The sequence below is a fragment of the Lacerta agilis genome, chromosome 8 (genome assembly GCF_009819535.1).
Source record: "Lacerta agilis isolate rLacAgi1 chromosome 8, rLacAgi1.pri, whole genome shotgun sequence".
NCBI lineage: Eukaryota > Metazoa > Chordata > Lepidosauria > Squamata > Lacertidae > Lacerta > Lacerta agilis.
Window position 1 is genome coordinate 12,086,178 of NC_046319.1, and position 25,537 is coordinate 12,111,714.

The following is a 25,537-nucleotide window of genomic DNA, read 5'->3' on the forward strand; positions in this document are numbered from 1 at the left end:
GAAGTCTAGTGTCCAGAGTAAGGGATATAACACTACTGCTCTATTCTGTCTTGGTCAGACCACACCTGGAATTCTGTGTCCTGTTCTGGGTGCCACAAATTAAGAAGGATATTAACAAGTTGGAATGTGTGCAGAGGAGGGTGACTGAAATTATCAAGGGTATGGAAACCAAGCCTTATGAGGAATGTTTGAGGGAGTTGGGTATGTTTAGCCTGGGAAAGAGGAGCCTGAGATAAGAGAGAGTCATCTTCAAATATCTAAAGGGCTCTCACATAGAAGATGGAGCAAGCTTGTTTTCGTTTCTGTTTAATAATTTTTTATTAAATTTTACATACATTCTTTTAAACATCCAATAGTATTCATCTCTTATACATATTTTTGACTTCCATCAACCACTTCTCAAGATTTTCAAATTTCCTAATTTCTTCTTGTATTTCCCACTTTTTATCACAATAATTAATTATTACCTTCCAGAATTATCTCCGTACTATTTCCTAAAATTAACCTTACAAAACTTCTTGTAAACCTATTAGCGTAATTTGTTTACAATTGTCTTTCAAATATTTCTCAAATTTAGTCCAATCCTTCAGGAATTCCTGGTCCCGCCTGTTTCAAATTCTTCCTGTCATCTTATCCATTTCTGCATAGTCCATTAACTTCATCTGCCATTCTTCAATTGTCAGTAATTCTTCTTGCTTCCATGAGCAAGCTTGTTTTCTGCAGAGGTTGGATGGCCACCAGTCATGGATTCTTTAACTGTGACTTCTGCATTGCTGTGGGTTGGACTAGATGAGTAACAAGTGATTTTCAGAGGAGATATGACATATATTTCTTGTTTTAAAATCTACGGAATGAAGACTTCCTTTTTCTGAACTTCCGTCATGTTTCACCAAAGGGTATGACTCCTGATCAGATGTGACCTCATTTTAGAAATGAGCTGAGCTACACTTTGTAGAATTCTTTGGAAATGCATTTATTTTAAGACAATTGGCTTCACGGCTAAGTGGGGGATTCGAACCCGGGTCTCTCCCAGTCTGACACGCTACCCTAGCTTTATTAGTTGCTCTACGATGCTTCTCCAACTGCTACCACATGATTGCTGTCCAAGGGATTCTAGCGCAATGGAAACAGGGTGAAAATATACCCAGAATGCTCACGGCATAAAAAAGGTGTGGGATTTCAGCTGTAAGTTACGAGATATGCATGGATTGGAAATGAAGCCCCAAAGAGCAGAATTAGCTAGTAGAATCGGCTTTAGCTTGCTTATGTTAGATAAAATTGTGCAGAAGAAGTTTAGTTGTATGTTATAAAAGTTTAAGAGTATTTAAAGATATTGAGTTGAAGTAAGAAATTATATTTGTTTAATTAATTCAAAGTCTATTGAGAGATATGGTAAAGGTATATAGAAAAAGATACAAAGCTACCCAATTATATATTAGTTTTGAATGCAGTGGAGGGAACGGGGGAAGTCTTAATGTATGTAAAGAAGATAGAAAATAGAAGATGATTGAGATAGGTGTATGTTTAGGTATGTATATGTGCTTTTTCTTATGTTTATTGTTATTGTTATTGTTGTTGTTTATTGTCTATTGTTTATTGTGTATTTTTGTATTGTTTCTTTGTTTATATATGGAAAATAATAAAATCTTTTTTTAAAAAAAAAAAGGAAATGAAGCCCCAAAAAGACAGCAAGGTGGAAATACAATGGAGACTGGGATTGCTTATAACTGCCCCAATACCGTCACAAGCCCAAACCATCGCAAATGCACAATACAATGGATCTTCCAGAGGGGCCCTACTGCTACTTCAGAGTAGGGTTTTTTTTTTTTTTTTTTGCCTCGCATCAGTCTTGTTCACACAACCACCATTAATAGTTTGCCGGGACAGCATCTTTCTGGTCATTTTGACCCTGCCAGCCTTGTGCCAGGAGGAAAGAAAACTCAAAACCTAGGTTGGTGAATCGATAACAACCAGACTTGATCCCAGAGAGCCATGGTTTGCAGACGAGATTTTCCCTCCCCCTTCCATTTAACAAACCAGGCCATATAAGGGAAAGCTTAAGGGAGTTGAGTCTGTTTAGCCTGGAAAAGAGGAGAATGAGAGGAGATTTGATAGCCATCTTCCGATATCTCAAGGGCCATCACTTGATGGAGCAAGCTTGTTTTCTCTCACTCTGAAGGGTAGGACTCGAACCCATGGCTTCGAGTTACAAGAAAGGAGATTCCGACCAAACATCATGGAAAACTTTCTGGCAGTAAGAGCGGTTTTGACAGCGGAGCGGACTCCCTCAGGAGGTGGTGGACTCTCCTTCCTTGGAGGTTTTTAAGCAGAGGTTGGATGGCCATCTGTCATCGATGCTTTAACTGAGATTCCTGCATTGCAGGGGGTTAGACTAGATGACCGTTGGTGTCCCTTCCAATTCTATGCTTCTATGCTAGATGTAATGTTAAGCCAGGGAGCAGGGTTTGTTTCCTTCGCATGTTAGTTGGGAAGGATCGAAGGAGCCCTCAGAGGCACAGTCAGGTCAAACTGTTACCTGTGGTTCCCCATGATGTGGGAACCGCACCTTTAGCAAGCAAGAGCTTTCACTCTGGTTTTTGCCTCAGGGTAGCGTTCACATATAAATGCAGCCATGCATTTATATGGCACAACCGCATTTGAAATACTGTTTACTGTTCTGGTCGCCTCACCTCAAAAAGGATGTTGGAAAAGGTCCAGAAAAGGGCGACCCAAATGATCAAGGGGAAAAGGCAAGCGAGAGGTGACATGACAGTTTATAAAACTACATATGGTGCAGAGAAAGCGGATGGAGGGAAGCTTGTTCTCCTTCTCGTGGAACACCCAAAGTTGCAGGCACCCACTGAAGCTGAATGACAGAAGATTCGGGACAGATGAAATCAAGGACTTCTAAACTGTGGAACTCACTGCCACAGGAAGAAGTGATGGCCACCCACTTGAAAGACTTTAAAAGACAGACTCATGGAGAAGAAGGCTATTGATGGCTGTTGGCCACAATGGCCCTTCTGCTCTGCCTCCGCCCGTTGCTGAATACCAGTTTCTAGGAATCACAAGTGGGGACTTTTGCTGTTGCGCTTGGGTCCTTTTTGTGGGGTTCCCTCAAAATGGGCATCTGGTTGGCCGCTGTGAGAACAGGACGCTGGGCTAGGGGGACCATTGGCCTGATCCAACAGGTTCTCCTCATGGCCTTTACTATATTCTACCACAGCTATAGCCAACCTGGCTTCCTGCAGGTGGCCTCCAACTCCCCTCATCCCCAGCCATCATGCCCAAGGGTCAGGAATGAGGGGAGTTGCAACAAATGTGGGGAATGTAAAGAGATAGAAGCTTCTTTTTATCATATGTGGTGGTTTTGTAGTAAGGTTAAAGCTTACTGGGAAATGATATATAATGAATTGAAAAGGATGTACAAAATAACTTTTATTTTTTTAAAAACCCAGAAGCTTTTCTTTTAGGAATTATAGGGACAAAACTACCTAAACTGTATAAAATTTATTTATGTATGCTACTACAGCGGCAAGGATGTTACTTGCCCCAAAATGGAAAGAAGCAGAAGTTCCCAGCAAAGGAAGAATGGATACAAAAACTTATGGAAGATGCAGAAATGGTGAAACTTACTGGAAGAATACGAAATCAAGACAACAAACTCTTTATAAAAGGGTGGAAATAGTTTATTGAATATTTACAGATAAATTGTAAACAGATAAAAAACATTAGCCAAGATTATTGTAGTAACCTACAGTTTTGTAAGAGTATATTTAAAGCAGATGATTAAACGAGTAAATTAAGGTAATGTGGATATGCAGAAGATATTAAAAATATATTTAAGGAACCACAGAAAGGGGGGGGAGGAAGTCAAATTTTGAAATGATAAATTGATTGTAAAGCTAATGAAATGTATAAATTTGTAAAGTGTGTGTGTATGAATGACAGAAGTTGTAGTCCCTCAGCATCAGGAGGGCGCCATCTTGACTACCCCCTCTCTGAAAAATAAAGCAAAGTAAATAACCTTAACCAACAACAGTCGTGGAAATCGACTATCCTGTTGTTAATTTATTTTGGTAAAACAGGCTCATGAACCGAAGCACTTTGCAATTCTCCCATTTTACTTCATGATTGTTGTTTAGGTCAGGAGAGCAATCTATGCCCCCTGTCCATGTCTGAGGTAAAAAACAAAAAACCTTAGTCGTGCCTTTTTATTTTATCTCCATATCATCTCAGTTTAGCTAACTGTAGTTGTTTGTTCATAATCACTGAGGAATTTGGTTTCTTGTGTGGTTAGGAGGATAGAAATGGCCATGAATATCTGGCTCGGCATCACATTTTACCTCAAATTTTACCTCAGAATGTTATGACACAGGTCACGTTAACAGCGCTCCCCTTGTCAGTCAACGAGAAATAAATTCACATCTTCCTCTTTCCTTGTTGCGATAGCTCCCGGAAGATTATAAAGAGGTGTGGAACTTTTATTTTAAAAGGACCAGTTTTTTAAAAACATGTTTTTGTTAGCGGGTAAAAGGGAGTGACTTTGATCCACGTCAACTAAGCGATTGTTCATAACTGACTTCTTAAAATCCAAGAGGCGACAGGAGCGTGACTGGTGTGTTAGGCTACATTGCTATTGGGGTTTGTGATTCTTAGTGTGAAATTTGGCTTCCATGAAAAAGAAATCTGCACCTCTGCAGTCAGGTGTTTGTTTTGCAAAGTGACTGTTTTCTGTCAGCCTAACTAATGAAGGTGGGGGGACTGATTTGTCTAAAGAAGATTCTGCTTTTTTTTTTTTTTTGCACTTTCCGAAACAAAACAGGAACTGAAATGTTGCTCACCTTCCAAATTTGCATTTCTCCGTATTTTGCAGTGCACTTCTCCAGCCACGTGTACCAAAAAATGCATATGCTGAGGTAAAGTGTGCGTAAAAATGCATATGATAAAATGAAGGTGGCATTCAAAAGTAGGGAAGCCTGCTTGTGGGTTTTCCTTTGGGGCTTCTGGTCAGCCATTGTGAGAAGAGGAGGCTGGACTAGATGGGCCCCCTTTGGCCTCTTCCTATGTTCTTGTGAAATTCAAATAAGTGGAAAAATAAACATATGGGGAATTTTATATATTAGGGAACATCGGCTTTGCACACACAAAAAAAAAAATAGGGGAAGCTGAATGCATAAATGTATACATTGGGATAAATCCACACTGAACTGCTGGTGAAATTTTCACGAAAGCTTTTTAAAGACGCACATCACACTTCGCACACTGATGTGGCAATGCAGAAAACTGAGGATTGGAAAAATGAAAGAAACCAAGATGGACAATTTCACCCATCCCTAGGCCTAATAGCCTTTGTCAATCTGGTGTCCTCCGGATATTTCGGGCTATGGCTCCTATCAGCCCCAGCCAGCATTTGGTCGATATTTCGAAGTAAAAAAGAAGAAGAAGACCTGGATGTCACCAGGTTGGCAAAGGTTGGCCTATGAAGGAAGATGGAGAACACCTGTGGCCCTCCAGATATTGATGGACTCCAACTCCCATCATCCACAGGCAGTGTGGTCATGGAGGAGGAGGAGGAGGAGGAGGATAGGAGTTGTAGTCTAGGATCAAGCAAAGGCTGGCCAGCCCAGCATTAAAAGAAGGCAGAGGGGGAATGGAGGGAGCCTGGGGCAGTGAAGGCAAGTGAGGGTCTAGTTCAGGGATGGGGGAACTCATGGCCCTCCAAATGTGGTTCGACCCCAACACCTACCAGCCCTGACCAGCAAGGCCAAAGGCTCAGATGGGTACCAGGCATTCATGCCAGACATTCGAAGCACTACGATGCCATTTGAAACAGTCATGGCTTCTGGGAGCTGTCATTTGTGAAAGGTGCTGAGAAGTGCTAGGAGGCCTCCTTGGGGCTGAAAAATAACAGAAAGTCTGTCTTTGGATGCAGAAAGAGATGCTGATGGCAAGGTCTAGGAATGAGGAAAGGAAATTACTAAAAAGGGAGCCAGACATTTGCCTAAGAGAGTTGGGCAATAGAAACCAGCTGCCAGGGGAAGTTGTGGCATGGCGATTATTGGATGACGGAAACAAAACAAAATGAGTTTCTCTTCCAGGGAAGATGTATTTCAGATCTTACACAGTGTGTGACTTCAGATAGGTGCTGGGGCTCAACCTAGAAACAATTGCTCAATTCCACCATTAACGGGAGCAGAAATGACCAGGTTTTGCCTATTTGTCCCACTTCTGGAAGGGAAATCAATCTAGCAAGTACAATAGGTATTTATGTTGCTTTCCATCTGCAAATGATACATAATTGATTGTTCTCCTTCCCCTCCTTTGCACTGTGCTTCCTTTGCACTGAAATGATGGGGTGGAATAACATAACAACAATGCAATTTATGTGATTAATTGTGGGCGTTATATAATTGTAGCACAGCGGGACAAATAATGTAGGGTTTTTTTGTTTTGTTTTTTGCAAAAGGTGAACTGAGGTGGAATGGAAACCGTGCTGCAAATTCAAGGTGGGATGGAAAAGGTCCAGAGCCACCTGCACTCTGATAACGGTTTACCTGCAAATACTTGCTGTAATGGTGCAAAGGTCTGTCTGCCAGGAGCTCATCCAGACCTGCACAAATTTTAAAAACTTGCTGGCTTTCACAAGCCCTATCAGGAAGGGAGCAGTAACTGAATCTTCTCAGTTGGTTACAGAATGGTGCTGATAATGCCAGGCTTGCAGGTTCAAATCCTGTATGGGGCAGCTGCACATTCCAGCACTGCAGAGGGCTGGGCTAGATGATCCTTGGGGGTCCCTTCCAAATCCACAATTCTTTGATTCCATGATTCTGTCCTCACCTTCAAATAGGGCAGCATTTCCGAAACCTTCTTTTTGCTTCTTTCTGAACAGTGATACTGGCTAAGAGCAACCAGAAACCCTGCAGGGAGAAAAAGGAGACAGGTAAACCGCAGGGTGGAATTTGGGTCCTCCATTTAGGTGCCCATTATGGGAAGCCCACAAGCAGCACATGAGTGAGACAGCAACTCTCCTCACCTGTGATTCCTACCTGGCAAGTTGTATTCAGAGGCATATCGACTCCAACACAGGAGGTAAAACATTGTGACTAGTAACCACTGGTGGCTTTGCCCTCCCTGAATTTGTCTAATCCCCCTGTAAAGCTTTTTCGGGATGCTGCAGCCCTCCCACAGAGGCTGGGACAAAATTAAAAAAAAATCATTCCAGTAGCACCTTAGAGACCAACTAAGAGACTGGGGACAGGGATAGGGCTCTGTGAGAGAAGCCAGCAGAGTGACTTTTCCAGTGCAGAGCTAATCAGGTATAAAGCATCAAATATGGAAAAGGAAGCCAGTCAAAGCACTTCCCTGAAGATCAATGCCTTCCAGTTGGAAGCTGGAACAAAGGTCAGGAACTCATCCACATGCCCTACAGTGAGCCAGTCAGAATAGAGCTCAATATGAGGCTGGACCCTCTGAGCATAGAGGAAATCCAGGACAATTTTGACCATTTTCCTGTTACCAGACCTAATATATGAGGCAGGGTTTATTTTAAAAAAAGAAGAAGAAGAAGTTGAGGGAGGGAGGGAGAGACTAGAAGGTGGGATTAGAACTAGTGATGGAGGGAATCAAATTCAGTTTGTATTTGATTTTCACATGATTGGAGCTTTCCAAACCAAAACACTTCTAATTTTGCAACACTCTTCTCTGGTCAAAAAAGGTGCCCAGAAATGGCATGGTTGCCAGGCTCTCAGAGGAGCCCAGCTGCTCCCCACTCACCTTGTTGTCATTGACGGTGCTGCTGGGTCAGAAGAAGAAGAAGAAGAAGAAGAAGAAGAAGAAGAAGAAGAAGAAGAAGAAGAAGAGAGTTTGGATTTGATATCCCGCTTTTCACTACCCGAAGGAGTCTCAAAGTGGCTAACATTCTCCTTTCCCTTCCTCCCCCACAACAAACACTCTGTGAAGTGAGTGGGGCTGAGAGACTTCAAAGAAGTGTGACTAGCCCAAGGTCACCCAGCAGCTGCATGTGGAGGAGTGGAGACGCGAACCCAGTTCACCAGATTACGAGTCTACTGCTCTTAACCCCTACACCACACTGGCTTAGAGCCACGACCACTTCTACGTCCAAGTCAAGAAGCCACCTTGTACCTTCAGGTGCCATGGCAAGCTTGGGGGTTGTAGATGACATAGATTCTAAGACCGGAAGTTCCATGGACATCAAATCATGTGCCACCTATCGGTACAGATCTAGGGCCAGAACAAACAATTGGGGTGAGGGGTGTTCAATTTTATCATTGCAGTTGATAAGGAAAAATCCTAGGGTGTGGGGATTTACTCTGCTGCTCAGCTCACCTGGGTGACGCAGCTCTCTCTGGTCAGCAAAAGGAAGAGTCTCCAGCCAAGTTAAAAAAGCAAAACAGCAGTCAGTAGACCTGATCTTTATTTGTTGCAACTAGGTTCGAACAGACAAAGAGTAGAAAACCTGAGTATGGGGTTGCGTGAACTTTTAAGACCTCTCCCCATTTCCCATAATGCATTTTTCAGCATCAGCATCATCGATACATCACAAATATGTCACAAAGCAGGAGTGTTTGGCATGTAGAAACATGAGCCCACCACCCACCCCTGTCAATAACCCTAGTTCCCAACACCTTTAAACTACACTTTCCCCCAAAGAACACATCCTGCTAGCTGCAAGGCTTCCCTGCGCTTCTCCTTTGAAGGTGTCAGGATTCAATCCACCACCTGTCCCTGATAGATTTCTTCTGTCAGGGGTATGTGCTGCCCTTGAACGCCTCCTGCCTCCTATTGTGAGGCTAAGTTCACACCGTATAGAGGGGCAAACAGTAACAGCTGTTTGAGAGTGGAACGGTCTTCCTCTGGAGGTTGTGGACTCTCCTTTTTTGGAGGTTTTTAAGCAGCGGTTGGATGGCCATCAGTCATGGCTGCTTTAGCTGGGATTCCTGCATTGCAGGGCATTGGACTAGATGACTGTTGGGGAACCCTTCCAGCTCTGTGCTTTTATGATTCTAAAATCACTATTATGATTACATTTGGGTGTCATATTTCCCCTTCAAGGAACACCAGGTGGCACACATGGTTCTCCCCCTCCTCATTAAATCCCAAAACAACCCTGTGAGGTAGGTTAGGCTGAGGAAAGACAATGACCACATACCCAAGGTCACACCTATTGAGCTCCCTGGCAAAGTGGGGATTTGAACCCTGGTCTCCAGGTCTTAATCTGACATTCTAACCAGGGGAGAACTTTGGTAATATGGTGGCCCTGAGAGAGGAAAAAATTGGGCCCACACCCCTAAATAGTTCTTATTTTCATGCCCTCCACCCTCTCGCCTTCTGTTCTGCACATATTTTGTGCTCCTTTGGCTTGGTGCCCTGTGTAGGGGAACCGCCCATAGCACTTTCCTAAATCCAGCACTGCTCTAACCACTAGGTCCCATTGGATCTCTACTCCAGCTAGGCAAAAAAACTCCCAAACACTTTAGTGCAAAGCAGGCTCAGAAAGAGGTGTGGTTCCCAAAATTTGGGGGTCCCACTCCCTTGGGTTCCATAGACTCATGCCTAGTGCCCGCTACTCTAAAATAAAAAATCATTCAGAATAGCACTTTGCAGGACCCACTAAGAAAGAAAATAACACAATCCAATCTAAAACAAAATAGACTATGGCAGACCAACACGGCTACCCACCTGTAACTCAATCTAAAACAGTAACCATTAATGACTTATTTATTCCAGTGCCAGCTAAAACAATTTAGTTCATTGAACCCAACAAAGCTTTTGAACTTGATGCAGTGATAGGAGCTTTTTAGAGTGTGATAGACATTGACACCTCCATCGCACCCTCCATTGCCTCTTGGCCCCTGGGAATCCTGCTGGCCAGTTTGGGATCCCCTACCCTAGAATTTCCCCTGCATTCTGACTGCATTCCAAATCCAGGATTGTGGTGCAACGCTTGACGACAGCCTTACACACACACACACACACACACACACACACACACACACTCTCCACATATGCATTGCCACCTTTCTCTCTGTGCTTCCTCCACCCAGCTCCGTCTATGCCTTGCAGCAGCTTGTAAAGAAAGATATTAACCTGTCAACACACGGAATTTAAAAGGGAAGCCGAGGGAGGCAGTAAATCTGGCCGTAAACCTATCTAATCGCTCCTTTCCTTGTAGTTGGGCTCTGTCGGATTTACGATCCGCAGAAGCACACCCATTAAGCATGACTCCCGGAGCTAGTCATCTTTGGTTGCGGAAAAGAAGGACGGCATGCAGGGTGGAGGGGGGAATGAAACCTTCCTTTATGGGCCCTAAATAAGAGCAATCAGTTTCATAGTGTTTTCCATGCAGGTGGAGCAGGTGCCTTCGATCTCTTAATGTGCACACACCTATAAAGGTCATCCTGGGAGTTTGGGCTGGCTGATCACATCAGTCTGGAGTCCATAACAGGAAGCCCCTGAGCAGGTCCTGAGCACATGATCAACTCTCCCCATGGCGTCATAAACCTGCAACCCCGAAATTCAGGATCCCTCCCAAACTGATGCGAAAGTTTTGTGCAGTTTCACGCTGTGAACCTCGCGTTTTGTGCGACTCCCCAAACCGAAACAAAATAAAAAAATAAAAAATTCCTTCCAGTAGCACCTGGAAGCACACGAAAGCTCATACCAAGAACAAACTTAGATGGTCTCTAAGGTGCTACTAGAAGGAATTATTTTATTTCTTATTTTGTTTTGACTATGGCAGACCAACACGACTACCTACCTCCCCAAACCGAGTAACCAACAAAACAAATTAGGGTCACAAGTTAATGCCAAAAATCCAACCTTGTCCGATTGACTCCAAACCAGTGTCAAAGTTTTGTGCCATGAACCCCACTTTCCCAGCTGCCCCCCGAAACTGTGTTATTGACACTCAAACCGGGGTTACAAGTAAAGGGCCAAAAACCCAATCCACTGACTCCAAACTGGTCCCAAAGTGGAGTGCTGGCTTTGTGCTGTTTTGTGCCAGTGATGTAGAAAAATAGCTAAAGGAGCTGAAAACCAAGACCAAATAAACCAAATGAAGACAACCTAAGAGAGATACTGTATATATCAACCTTTTCCACAATTTTACCTTCCAGTCTGCTCTCCTTTTAATTTGCTTCTCCCATTATTCCCCTCCTTCAAATCTCTTCTTTCCTTTCTGCCAAATAAAGCATTTTTCTTTCTTCCCTGCATTGCCCTATTTCCTGAATTTACCCTACCTCTATTTTTATAATTGCATCCAAGTCTTTTTCTTCTTCTTAACAATTGTATCCGGGTAATTTTAAATTGTATCTCGTCTCATTTTTCTTGTAATTGTGTCTTTACTACTTGTAAATGTGAATCCTTTCTGTGACCCTTATGCAATTGTTACATTTGGCCTCTTTGCAATGGAATCGACCCCTTTGTATCCTTATGCCTTATCAGTGTTTGTTCAACTTCTCAATGATTGTAACTACTTTCAGGAAAATAAGAATTGGAACCCATGTACTGTATTCAAATTGCATCACTTTATTGTAACCCCCTTGCCGCCATTCCTCCCCTTGTGGGCGAGGCCTTTAGCAAGTTCTTGCCCTTGTGGGCTGGGCAAGCAGTGGAATATCTGTCGGACTGTATTTGCATAAGATCAGGCCCATCTTATCCATAGAGGCTTGTGGTACAGGGAGCCAAGTTCTAGAGGGCACCAGGCGAGAGTCCGGGGAACACCAAACAAGTGTGCTGAGTAAGGGTGCGTGCACTGTTGCCACCGAGCGTTGGCTCGGTTTTTCCTCTTTTAGCCTGCAGGCGCCGGATATGCTTAAAATGGCCTTGCATAGCAGTCTCGTTGCCCCCAGCCTGCAGAATTTGCTCCGAGCTCCAGGAAGCGGATTTCCAAAGGTGGACTCAGGACCCTGCAGCCTACAAAGCAAGTGGATGCACAGCTTATATTGCAGGAGAACCAACTTGAATAAAATATTGATAACTGATTACATGATGTAGTGCAGGCACACTATTTGTAGGGCAGTGCCCATGAACTTTGGGGGCCCCAGCCCCCCTCAAAACATTTTATGGTGGGGGTAGAGACCCTTCAGCTCCTGGGAGTTGGATCCTATGTTAAGATTGTGTGTTAGCAAGTATTATGATTAGCACAAAGCCCCAACGCTATATGTGACCCACTAGGCTGAATTCAGCTCCACCGCTGGTCCCCATGAAGCATGGCTGTGTCCCCTGGAAGGCGCTCCACAACCCTCTGTGGTGCATTTATTTTGCTTGGTTACTTCCTCCAAAAGGGTGCTGTACAAAAGTTTAAAGCAGTATATATAACATACAACGCACACAGATATCTTTAACGAATTCTTCAAAAGAACCAACATCACAAAAAATCAATAAAAAAAACTAAATAAAAAAGCAACAACTCGGATACTTCGCTACGACAAAAAATGAAATTATTATTAGGTTACCTTGAAGAAGTCATAAAAGGTATCAGTTTAAGGGTCTGGAAACCAAGACAGGTGAGACACAGTTGAGGGAGCTGGGTCTGTTTAGCCTGGAGGAGACTAAGAGGAGATACGATATCCATCCATCTTCAAATAATGAAAGAGCTGTCCTAAGGAAGATGGAGCAAGCTTGTTGTTTTGGTGCTCCGGAAGGTAGGACCCAAACCAGTGGCTTCAAGTTACAAGAAAGGGGATTCAGACTAAATATAAAGAACAACTTTCTGGCCATTAAGAGCTGTCCAGCAGTGGAATGGACTCTTCTTCATTGGAGGTCTTTAAGCAGAGGTTGGATGGACACCTGTCATGTACGATCTAGATGAGATTCCTGCATTGCAGAGGGTTTGGCCAGATGACCCTTTGGGCCCATTCCAACTCAACCATTCTGTGCATTTGGAGGTAAAGGACCCTTGGACAGTTAAGTCCAGTCAAAGGTGACTATGGGGTGCGGCACTCATCTCGCTTTCAGGCCGAGGGAGCTGGGTTTGTCCACATCTGGGTCATGTGGCCAGCAGGACTAAACCGCTTCTGGCACAACAGAACACCGTGACGGAAACCAGAGCGCATGAAAATGCCATTTACCTTTCCGCCGCAGTGGTACCTATTTATCTACATGCACAGGTGTGCTTTCAAATTGCTAGGTTGGCAGGACCTGGGACAGAGCAATGGGAGCTCACCCTGTTGTCTGGCTTTGAACTGCAAGCTCAAGAGGCTCAGTGGTTTAGATCACAGTGCCACACACATCCCAGATATAAATCTGCTTCTAGTAGCTGAAATACGCATGGGAGCACATTGAAAGTGGAAAAAACCGATTGCTCTTTTGATCTTTGAATGTTACAGGAGGGATAGAGAATGTAGCATTTTCCTCTAAGCCAGGCATCCCCAAACTGCGACCCTCCAGATGTATTGGCCTACAACTCCCATGATCCCTAGCTAACAGAACCAGTGGTCAGGGATGATGGGAATTGTAGTCCAAAACATCTGGAGGACTGAAGTTTGGGGATGCCTGCTCTAAGCTGTCTTTTAAAAGTGATTAATGTAAAGAACAGGCAAACACATCTGTTGAAAAATGGACTTTATTTGCCAAGTTTTGTCACAGTAAATGTCAGGATGGTGCTCAACCAAATTTCATTTTCCCCCTCTTATCGTAACAGCTTGAATTTGAGGCTTTAACTCTTTTCGTGTGAGACAGTTCTCTCTCTTTTCGTAAGTTCAATGTCCGCTATCACAATTTACTCTTCAAAGAGTATTGTAGGCAGTGCTATACAGTATAGCCATGGCAGAAAAACGAATTCATCAAATTCATCTGGCAAAGGATTTGGGAGCATTTGTTTACAAGAAGGAAATCAACATCAAGATGTCTGCAGCATTTCTTCATATCTGTAGGGGGGGAGGATTGCATTGGGAAGTGCAGTAATCAGGGCTTTGGTTTAGGGAAAAGGCAGGGGTCCTCATTCCCTCCAGGACAACTTTCCAAGGGCCACAAATCAGCAGTAGGCGCGTCTTGAGGCAAAACATGGGTGGAGCAACAGAAGGCTTCATCCAAACCATGCACAATCCAGAGGTTTGTACACGTGGGTTTCTCTATTCAGGCAGGCAAGCTAGAGTAAAGTTACCAGATTTTTTTCAATGAATCCGGGGACACTTATTGTTTGCTATGTACATGTGAATGCTGAGAAAGCTGTAAATCCGGGAACTGTCCCTGGGAAACGGGGACATCTGGTAACCTTAAGCTAGAGGCTTTATTACAGCTCTGGGAAACATTCTGCCAGGCAAAGGCACTCAAGGAAGCAGGCAGAGCAGGGCCAGTGAGAGAACCCCGAGGGCCGGATGGGAGGGCCGCATCTGGTCCCAGGGCTGCAGTTCATCACCTCAAAGTTAGGGACTAGAAGCTTGAAAGGTGTCCCGGAGTACTCATCTGCAAAGGAGGACAGAAATATGGATTTAGCACAGGGGCAGGGAACCCTTGGCTTGTCACAGAACTACAACTCCCATCAGCCCCGGCAAGCATGGCATGCCCAATATCAAGGGATGACGGGAGTTGTGGCGGGCCCAAGGTTCCCCATATGTCTCTGAAGTGCAGAGAGAAGGAAGGGAGCATCCTACCCCCTCAAAAAAAAAAAAGTGAACCCAGAAAAAGACAAGGTTTGGTATCCAGTTACTATGCCAAACACAAATTAGGCCACGAGCCTAACCCAACTTACTTGAAAATAAACCCCACTGAATTCAATAGGGCTAACTTCTGAGTAGACACAGTTAGGATTGCACTGTCTATTCCTATTTTATTAATTCAAGATGAGAGAAAGACCCAGCTCATGAAGAGACACTTGATTTACATGTCGCTGTACAGAAAGACAGAGGACTCTTTGCTACCCAAAATTATCTTCGTTCAAAAGTCAACTTCCATCGTTCTTCCTAACTGGCCAGACTACAAAGATCAGGAAACCCTGATGCGTCTTTTTTTTTTTTTAGTTTTTGTTTATACTTTTCGAGTTTATACATTTCATTAGTTTTACAATCATTTTAACATTTCAAAGTTTGACTTCCTTCCCCCTCTTTCTGCAGTTCCTTAAATTTATTTTCCAATATCTTCTGCACATCCAAATTCATTTACTTATCTACTTTAAATATATACTCTTATGAAATTTCAGGTTATTACAATAATCCTGCTAATGTTTTCATCTGTTTGCAATTTATCTGTAAATATCCAATAAACCATTTCCACTCTTTAGAAAAAGAGCCCTGATGCGTCTTAGTATCAAGTAGTGTTGATGGCGCACATATTTAATTATTGCATTTATGCTGCACCTTTTTCATCAAGGGGCTCAAGGTGGTGTGCCCCTCCTCCTTTAATAATAATAATAATAATAATAATAATAATAATAATAATAATAATAATTTGTACCCCGCCCATCTGGCTGGATTTCCCTAGCTACTCTGGGTGGCTTCCAACAAAAATCAAATACAAAAATATCACACATTAAAAAACTTCCCTAAAAAGGGCTGCCTTCAGGTATTTTCTGAATGTCAGGTAGTTGTTTATCTCCTTGACCTGTGATGGGAGGGCGTTCCACAGGGCGGGCGCCACTACCGAGAAGGCCCTCTGCCTGGTTCCCTGTAGCTTTGCTTCTCGCAGTATACAGGACCGAGGCCGTTTAGGGCTTTAAAGGTCAGCACCAACACTTTGAATTGTGCTCGGAAACATACTGGGAGCCAATGTAGATCTCTCAGGACCGGTGTTATGTGGTCCCGGCGGCCACTCCCAGTCACCAGTCTAGCTGCCGCATTCTGGATTAATTGCAGTTTTCAGGTCACCTTCAAAGGTAGCCCCACATAGAGGGCATTGCAGTAGTCCAAGCGGGAGATAACCAGAGCATGCACCACTCTGGTGAGACAGTCTGCGGGCAGGTAGGGTCTCAGCCTGCGTACCAGATGGAGCTGGTAGACAGCTGCCCTGGACACAGAATTAACCTGCGCCTCCATGGACAGCTGTGAGTCCAAAATGACTCCCAGGCTGCGCACCTGGTCCTTCAGGGGCACAGTTACCCCATTCAGGACCAGGGAATCCTCCACACCTGCCTTCCTCCTGTCCCCCCAAAACAGTACTTCTGTCTTGTCACAACAACCCTATGAGGCTGAGAGGCAGGGCCCAGGGACACACCCAGTGAACTTCCTGGTCTCTCAGATCCCAGTCCTACACTCTAACCACTGAAGCATCATCTAAGAGTTGACTTCAGACATCTTGAGGGAAATGTAAAACTTTGCCCAGTTCTTTCCCTTCCAACTGTTATAAAAATAAACTACTCAACTGCTCCCTTTCACTTATGGGGTATTCTAGAGCCCACATAGAGTCCTTCTAAGGTTCCCTATAGGTAGGAGAAAATAACAGATGCTAACCAGAGTATATTGAGAAGCAAAGCGGCTAGTAAGCCTGATCTTTATTAAAGGAAATAAACTGTTGCAACAGGGTCCCCACTCACCACACGCAGGAGGTTGAAGAACCCTGAACAATGGTGCACAAGCCCTTATGTAGACTTTTGAAATTGCCCACCCTGTAGCCCAAGACCCCCCCCCCAAAAAAAATCATACATACATCAGGGAAGGAGGCGGGTCTACAGCAGAAATTCTGTCTGCAAGGATACCTGATATTGGTCACTGATTGCATTACCTGGGCAGTCTGGCCATCCTTTTGTGATGGTTAATACTTTAGTTCCTGAATCCAGGTCACAGGCTCACCCTATTCATACACAAATATGCTCTCAAGACAGGATTTGTAAGCAAAAAGACAATGCGGAGGTTTTCCCCATTTGCGCCCCTTACTGCAGAGGAATATTTGAGGTCATTGGGAGAGTCAAAATGGCTTCAGGATTGCTCTCCCATACTATTTCAGGCACATGGTTCATATGTTTAGATATGTGTGCATATAAGAATATTTATTCTATATTTGAGGCCTTAAAATCCTTATAACACCTCTAAGTTCCTTCCCTGATTATCTGAAATGGAACAACGCACAGGGACCAAATTTAGAGGGGGAGAGGAGTTGGGTGGGCTTCACTCAGGACAGAATTAAGAGTCAGTGGGGGCTGGCAGTGCCCATTGGCACTGGTAGGGCAGTCAGTAGGGAGCCCACCTCTAGGTGGCACCACGGCCAAAGACAGATGGAGGGAGAGCCAATGACAGGCAGAGCCTCCCCTTGATTGGTTGCAAGAAGACAGGGGGGAGGGTCCTCACCAGTTGCATCCGCTGCCACTAGCGCCGTCTTCGTCATCTGGGTCGGGAAAGGGCTCCACGAAGTCTTCGTCCCAATTAAACGGCCCAAGAGTGACGCTGCTCCTGGTGACTCTCACGCTGTTCCCGGGCGGCTGGCCGCTCCCGTTTATGGCCAGGTGTTCAAAGAGGATGTAGCGGAGTCCAGCTTGGCATTCAATAAACCTATGCGAAATCTGAAGACAGGAGAGAAAGAGAGAGATGCTGAATACGGGGCAAGGCTGCCAAGCTAGGAGGAAAACTACCCCTCTCAAAGGTAGGGGTCTTTGGGCTGAATGTGGCCCTCAGGACCTTTCTGCCTGGCCCCTGGATCTACGCTCTGGACACTTCACTTACCAGTCCTGCTTCGCAAGTATTTTTAGGGGGCTGGGAGATCTCCTTGACCCCCCTCCCCACTCAACCAATATGTCCTGCCAGCTTACAAGAGATGCACAAATGTTCACTGTGCACTTGGATTCCTTCTTTTAGCATGGCAGCACTGACATTTTGGAACTCCCTGCCCATGACGTTGCTCAGGTGCCTTTGCTGTCCTTTCAGTGCCCAGCTAACCCGCTTTTTCTTTTAGGCACGCCTACATAGACATCCAAAGACATGCATATATTAACGTGCAACTTTGTTTTATAACATGCATGTAATCTGATTTCGTTCCTATGTCGTACATTTTGGTTTTTTCATCCTATTTCTCTTAATCCTGGGGTTGTGGGTTCAAGCCCTACATTGGGCAAAATATTCCTGCATTGCAGGGGGGTTGGACTAGATTACCCCCGTGGTCCCTTCCAACTCTATGATTCTCTGAACTTGCTTTATCGATAATTTTGGCATATATCTCATACAGGTTTTTAAATTCATATGGATTCATTTCTTACTTTTATAGACCATGTTTTCTCCAACGAGCTCAAAATTCCATATATAATAATAATAATAATAATAATAATAATAATAATAATAATAATAATAAATTTCTACCCCGCCCTTCCCTGCCATACCGGGCTCAGGGCGGCTAACACCAATAAAATCACAACAAAAACATAAAACAATTAATTAAAATACAGATTAAAGTACAATTTAAAATTAAATCTAAACTGCAGCCTCATTTTTAAGTAGCCCACCAATCACACCAAAAGAACAAAACATCAGGGTTAAACTGAAACCAACCCAAAGGCTAGGTGGAACAGCTCCGTCTTGCAGGCCCTGCGGAAAGATGCCAAATCCCGCAGGGCCCTGGTCTCTTGTGCCAGACTGTTCCACCAAGTCGGGGCCAGTACTGAGAAGGCCCTGGCCCTAGTTGAAGCCAACCTAGCATCCTTGTGGCTTGGGACCTCCAAAAAGTTATTATTTGAGGAACTTAAGGTCCTACCCGGGACATACCAGGAGAGGTGGTCCCTTAGGTATGAGGGTCCTAAGCCGCATAGGGCTTTAAAAGTCAAAACCAGCACCTTAAACCTGACCCTGTACTCCACCGGGAGCCAGTGCAGCTGGTAGAGCACTGGATGAAGGTGGTCCCGCGGCAAAGACCCTGTGAGGAGCCTCGCCGCGGCATTCTGCACCCGCTGGAGTTTCTGGGTCAGCTTCAGGGGCAGCCCCGTGTAGAGCGAGTTACAATAATCAAGTCTGGAGGTGACCGTCGCATGGATCACTGTGGCCAGATCAGGGCGAGAGAGGTAGGGAGCCAACTGTCTAATACGGCGGAGATGGAAAAATGCCACCTCTGCTGTGGCTGTAACCTGTGCCTCCATAGAACGTGAGGCGTCAAAGGTTACACCCAAACTCCTGACAGAAGGCGCTGGCACTAATTGCACCCCCGCAAGAGATGGGAGTTGGCCCCCCGACCCCATGTCGTACTCTCACCTCCTCATTTTATCCCCAGGGAGGTAGGTTAGGCTTAGAGAAGACACTGAATGGGCTCAAGCTTCATGGCCAAGTGGGGGATTCGAACCCTGGTCTCCCAGGTCATAGTCTTGGCACTCTTAACTACAACACCACACTGGCTCTCTCTTGTTGTGATGACCACAAACTCCTTTAGATAAAAGTAAATGAAATAAGCACCTGCTTGCCCACTTCTAACTCTGCTCCTGCCCATCACTGGAATGTGGCCCCCAGAAGCCTGCATACAAGGGAATGCGGCCCTCAAATTGATAAATCCTTCCCCCATCTACTGCAGGCTTTGCTTCTGCTCCCCACCCCAAGCATTTCCCACTTGGGCTTACAGACCTGACGCCAGCGTGGAGCTTCCGAACCTCGCCCTTCCAAATGGCAGATGTGAAGGAGCTGAAAGTCTGCGGCCAACAGCTTCACGCTAAGTTCATAGCGGCTGCCAGGGGGACAATAATAGCTGGTTTTTTGGGGGGGAGGGAGAGAGAAAACGTCAGAAACCAAACTAGGCATAATTTGAACACTCAACACCGAACCATGACCGATAACCTCCAGATAAAAAAATCAAGGTAGCCTAGACCTTTCGATACAAATCTATTCCCATGCACTTGAATGTACAACTTTAAAACATTTTAAATATATATATTTAAAACAGATGAATAAATGAGCATATTGTATGTAATTACAGGTTATAACAATAATCCTGCCAATGTTCTTCCCTGTTTACAATTTATCTGTAAATATTCAATAAACCATTTCCATTCTTTTGTTGTATTGATCTCTCATTCTTCTGTTAAGTTTCGCCATGTCTGCATATTCCATAAGTTTTTGTTCTATGCCCCCACCCATAACCAAGAGTGGATGCTCTGAACCCACCATTCATTCACGGCGATGTTAGGTCTGGCTTCATCTATCAGCTCGTCCCAGTACCCAACGTCCTTCAGAATGATCAGCTGAGCCTTGCCGCAGAGCCTGAAGCACAAAGGAACATATTGTGTGCAGGGGCGTAGGAAGGGGGGGCGGAGCGCTCCGGGTGTCACTCTGGGAGGGGTGACAAGATGGCCCCTTCCTCCCCCCCCCAGCTGTAGAGCGGCCGAGGGCGTGCGCAGCATCCGTACGGGCAACCTTGCCGCCTGCTGCTTGGGCCAGCCCCGCCTGCCTGCGCGGTGCACTCCAACCTACCACCGCCCGCCCGCAGCATGCGCACAGCCCGGCATCCCTAAATAAATGGGACAGTTCTGTCTGTCACGTTGCCGCTCCCGAGAAACTCTTGTCCCGCTGGCCAATCAGCAGAGGGCGGCCAAGGAGCGGGGAGGGGAGGCGGGGAGCCGACGCGGGAGAGAGGGCTTTCCCGATGAGCTTTTGCTCGCGCTGCCGGCTGTCGGTCCCGCTTCCTGCGCCACAAGACCTTCTAGTAGAGCCGCTGAGCAGAGAGAGCGGCTGGCAGAGAGGGAGAGAGAGAGAGAGACTGAGGGAGCGAGCGGGGTGGGGGTGGGGAGGAGGAGGCCGGAGAGGCAGGCAGGCATTGTTCATTTACTTCACGGCGCCTTTCAGATGGAGGGAGAGCCGCGGAGAGGGAAAAGAGAACCGTTCGGTGCCTTCCCCTCGCCCCCATGGCGCTGGTTCTCCATCAAGCATCCAAACGCCAAACTTCCTCGAACGCATATTTGCGCGATCTGTGAGCGGCGCTGGCACCCCCGGGAGGATTGGCGCGCCTCCATGGGCGGATTGCTCTGCCTCCGTGTGCGGATCGCCCGGCCCCTGGGTGCGCATTGTATTTGCCGCTCCAGGTACCCCAGCAGCTTCCTCCGCCACTGATTGTGTGAATGTCTGAAGGCGTTTGGAGGATGGATGGTGGTTGATGGATGGCTGAGGTTGAATCCCGACAAGACAGAAGTACTGTTTCTGGAGGACAGGGGGTGGACACGTGTGTGGGGTTCCCTGCTCCCAAATGGGGTAACTGTGTCCCCGAGGGACCTAGATTTGCAGCCAGGGAGTCATTTTGGACTCACAGCTGTCCACGGACCCTCACCCGTCACACGCAGCAAAGCATCTGTTGACCCACTGTGGGGAGGAGTCTTTCTTTTTTGCGTAGAAATTCCTCTGGAGGAAACTTTCCGTGGGGAGGGCTGCCAAATCCTCCTCGGACAGCTCCTCGGTTTTCCACTGGCCCTCGGAAGGGACTCTCATCGCCCAGGAGTCCAGGCCCTCTGCGGAAACAAAACCAAACCAAAATGACGGACATTGGAGGAAGAGGTTTTTGAGACAGTGGAAGCAACAGAGGAGTCAGCAGCCAGACAAAGGAGAGGATACAGATCCTGGAGGAACACGCAGGCCAGCGAGGGCAATAGGGGGGGGGGCGCTGTAGGCATGGCTTACTGACATCACACACACAAGCATCTCACCTCCCTCCCTAAGCTGGGCAGAAGCTTCCTGGGCTATGAAAAGGTGGCATATGGGTTTAATACTTTAATACTCAAATATACCAGGAACATTTAGGGGAATAGCCTAGTACCTCTAGTCCACTGCCATTGAACCCTTTCCCCATCAGGCATGGGCAATATATCGATATATCATCCAGGACCGTTATGTGGGGGCAGACCGCAATGACAGCATCACTCAGCGGTATATCGCTGGTGAAACCGTCACCGCTCTTGAGTCCCTCTGCCTCCAGTGCCCAGAGGAGAACTGTAGATCTTGGGGATATAAAAATGCAAGGTAACGAACACAAAATACATAATAAAAATGAAGGACAGAAGCTAAGCTGAACAGGGATGCACCTTTGCCGCAAGGATTCTTGATTAAGTTCTTCTCCCTGTGGGAGTAAATGAAGAAGGCCTTCGACTCTTGGGTCTCGAGTCCGCTCTTTCGCTGGAACTTGATCTTCCACAGCTCGGGGTCGTCCACCAGGCGTCGCCACTGGGAGCAAACCAGCCGGCAGTTGCAAAGCAGGTTCCTCGCTGGTACCCTGGCCAGCACCTCCAGCAGGACGTGTTCAGGCAAGTCCCCGATAGTCAGCATCTTTCTTCAGAGTGGTCCAGGGAAGGGCCACAAGAGGATGAGAGAGAAAGAGAGAGAAACCCTACAAGAAGAACAGCAGTGGGAAATAGTTGTAAAGAGAAACACACACTGCAACACAATGTTGTAGCCAAGTGCTTCATTCCTTTCCTGGTTCTTCCCCCTGGGTTTCCTTCCCTGCCCCAAGAGCCAGTTAAACATTCTGTGCTCTATCCACATCTATTTGTTGAACCTTTCCCAGACCATGTAGAAGCAGCTGGGAAGAGAGGAGTTCAGGGATATTTTTATAAATTATTTATTCATTATAAATTTTGTGTCTTTCCTTCTCAATTTGTATTGTGTTATTTTATGCACTGTTATTTTTACTGGTTATAGTTTAGAAACTGTTTATTGTAATTGTTAAGAGTGAATTTGTGCTTACTTCTTATTTGTAGATATTTAATTTCATTGTTTACTATTATATTCTAATAGTAAACTATTGAATATATTGAAGAACACTTTATTGGATATAAGTTGTTCGTTTTAAAGTTATGTTTTTATTATGACATAACTTTTGTATGTCATAATATTGTGTTGGATCAGATTGTTATAAGGTGCACGGTCTTTTGTCGTTTCTTCAGCTTGTAAACCGCCCTGTGTATAGTGATACAGAAAGGTGGGATACAAATTGAAAGTGAAATGAATTGAAGTGAAATGAAATCCAAAAATTCATAATAAACATTTAGAAACAATTTAAATCAGCAGCCCCACCCACCAAATAAAACAGCACCCACCCATGTTAAAACACCATCTCTCGTTAAAATGTTAATTTAAGCAGGGTTATTAGTGGGTGGCGCTGTGGGTTAAACCACAGAGCTTAGGGCTTGCAGATAAGGAGGTCGGCGGTTCGAATCCCCGCGACGGGATGAGCTCCTGTTGCTCAGTCCCAGCTCCTGCCAACCTAGCAGTTTGAAAGCACGAAGTGTAAGTAGATAAATAGGTACCACTCTGGCAGGAAGGTAAACACTATTTCCGTGCGCTGCTCTGGTTTGCCAGAAGCAGCTTAGTCATGCTGGCCACATGACCCGGAAGCTGTACGCCGGCTCCCTCGGCCAGTAAAGTGTGATGAGCGCCGCAACCCCAGAGTCATCCGTGACTGCACCTAATGGTCAGGGGTCCCTTTACCTTTATTATTGGGTTGTACCCAACATCAGTTACCCTCAAATATGACCCATTAAAATGAATGAACCTGGCTAACTTAGATCCATTCATTTCAATGGGCCTATTCTGAGTAGAAGAAGAGAAGAAGAGTTTGGATTTGATATCCCACTTTATCACTACCCAAAGGAGTCTCAAAGCGGCTAACAATCTCCTTTCCCTTCCTCCCCCACAACAAACACTCTGTGAGGTGAGTGGGGCTGAGAGACTTCAAAGAAGTGTGACTATCCCAAGGTCACCCAGCAGCTGCATGTGGAGGAGCGGAGACGCGAACCCGGTTCACCAGATTATGGGTCTATCACTCTTAACCACTACACCACACTGGCTCTCAATAGTAAAGTAGCCCATTACTATTGCATTTCACTGTTCTGTATTGACATATTAGTACCCCCACCCTTCTTTGGCTATGGGTCTATGGGTCTAACAGGCCAATAAATTTAATTCTGAGAATCCTCATGGACCCCAAGACGCAATTACTCCATGCAGGTGGCAACACTTCATAGCGAGGGGAGGGACTCCCATCACAAGTTCACAGGTATCTGAAACCCGGGGGGGGGCACACATACACTTAGAGGGAAGAAAAGAAGGAGGGGTCGCTCTGCACATGCTCAGAGGCCATGCCATCACTTCTCCTACTGCAAACAGGTCCGGAGAGCAGGAGAGGGTGGACCCCACCCCCCACAATACAAACGGAACCTCGCAGACTCCACTTCTGCAGATCCTGCCTCAGACTAAGGCACCGCTTGCCTGTTCTGAACGTCCCTTCCCCCCAAAAAAACAAACAAACAAATAAAAACACAACAGGCTTACAGGGGTTGGAAAATGCGCAGGAGCCACGCGGTACCTCCAAGACACTCAACAGCCTTGCAGGAAAAGGAAACCGAATGTGAACATGGTCGAGGGGGCAGGAAAACAGCCTCTCGGGGCGGGTCCCCCAAGGCAGCAGCACCCCTCGAAGGCAGGGCAGGGCGAGCGGGGGATTCCCAGTCGGGGCTCCTTTGCGCACGATGAAGCGCCTCTCGGGTTGAGCGCGCCCCAGTCGAGGGCAGAGGCTCTTCTCCAAAGAGCAACTGCAATTCCCAAGTCCACTTTTTCCTGAGTTTCCTGGGAAGGAAGTCTATCTGAGCTCAAGGAGGCTGACTTCCAGAGAACGGTTGCAGGAGGAACCTATACAGCCTTCGCTGTTAGGATGGAGCGCCCAGGTTAACCCCCCCCCCCCAAAACTCTATTATAAATACTGTAGCTTCCAAAAAAATCCATGCACACGTCCCAAGGAGCGATCCTCAAGCAAGACTCATTTGCATAATATGACCAGCCTCTCCTGTCGCCCCGGAATAAATGAAACCCTAGCGGCCAGAATCAGCTCGGAACCGAAGCGTTGCGCGCAGGGGTATGTAGGAAGGCTCCTCGGAACCGGGGCGGCGACCGGAGGCACCCCTGGGGGCGGGGCATCGTGACGGCACGTTGTGACGTCACGACGCAACGTCACTGCGGCTCCAGCCCCGGCAGCGGGAAAAAAAGCCCTTTTTAAAAAAGCAAAGCAAAGCAAAGGCAAGCAGCCTGCTTGCCTTGCCTTTTCTTTTTTTTAAAAGGGCTTCTCTCCCTGCTGCTGGGCGGAGCTGCCCGCAGGGGCGAGGGGGCCAGCGAGGATGGGGTGTCACCCTTGTGGGGAGGAAAAAAAAGGAAAGCAGGTGCCAGCGGGGGGCGGTGCCCCCCACCCCAAGTGTCACCCCCACCCCAGGGCGCTGCCCCTCGCTACGCCCCTGGTTGCGCGCGCCTCTGAGATTTGCATCTGGAGGCGCCTTAAGGTATTAAACGGTTAAAGCGGGCGGGAAGGGACGGGGTTCCTAGTTTGGAAGGAGCCAGCTGACGTCAAAGAGGCGTCATCGGATGCAAATGAGCCAGGATTCCCCTCCTCGGGGCGGAGATTGGATGGTGTTATCTGATATCAGAGCATTCTCACTTCCTCCTTGTCTTCTGGGCGCAGAACCGGGCAGAGACGACTCCTTTTCCCCCCCGGGTGGGGCTTCCAAGTACCATGAGCTGGAGGGCGGGGTGTGTGTGTGTGTGTTGGGGTAGATCCGTGGGAGGGTTTAATTAACAACACTTTTATTGATTTATTAATAAGGAATGGGGGGAAATTTATAATTTTTCTTTAAAACCATTGTAAA

At 46.2% G+C, this 25,537-nt stretch overlaps 1 protein-coding gene across 1 annotated transcript; it reads right to left on the reverse strand.

The window, feature by feature from the left end:
* Nucleotides 1–13,651: 13,651 nt before the first annotated feature.
* Nucleotides 13,652–24,313, reverse strand: LOC117052501 (F-box only protein 44-like). The gene is made up of 7 exons (XM_033159488.1): nt 24,177–24,313; nt 21,932–22,233; nt 21,184–21,361; nt 20,028–20,123; nt 19,491–19,611; nt 17,244–17,455; nt 13,652–14,430 (listed from the first exon to the last, which is right to left on the reverse strand). Coding segments are annotated over exons 2-7 (849 nt in total). The 5' UTR covers nt 22,173–22,233; nt 24,177–24,313; the 3' UTR covers nt 13,652–14,429.
* Between the last annotated feature and the right edge of the window lie 1,224 nt (nt 24,314–25,537).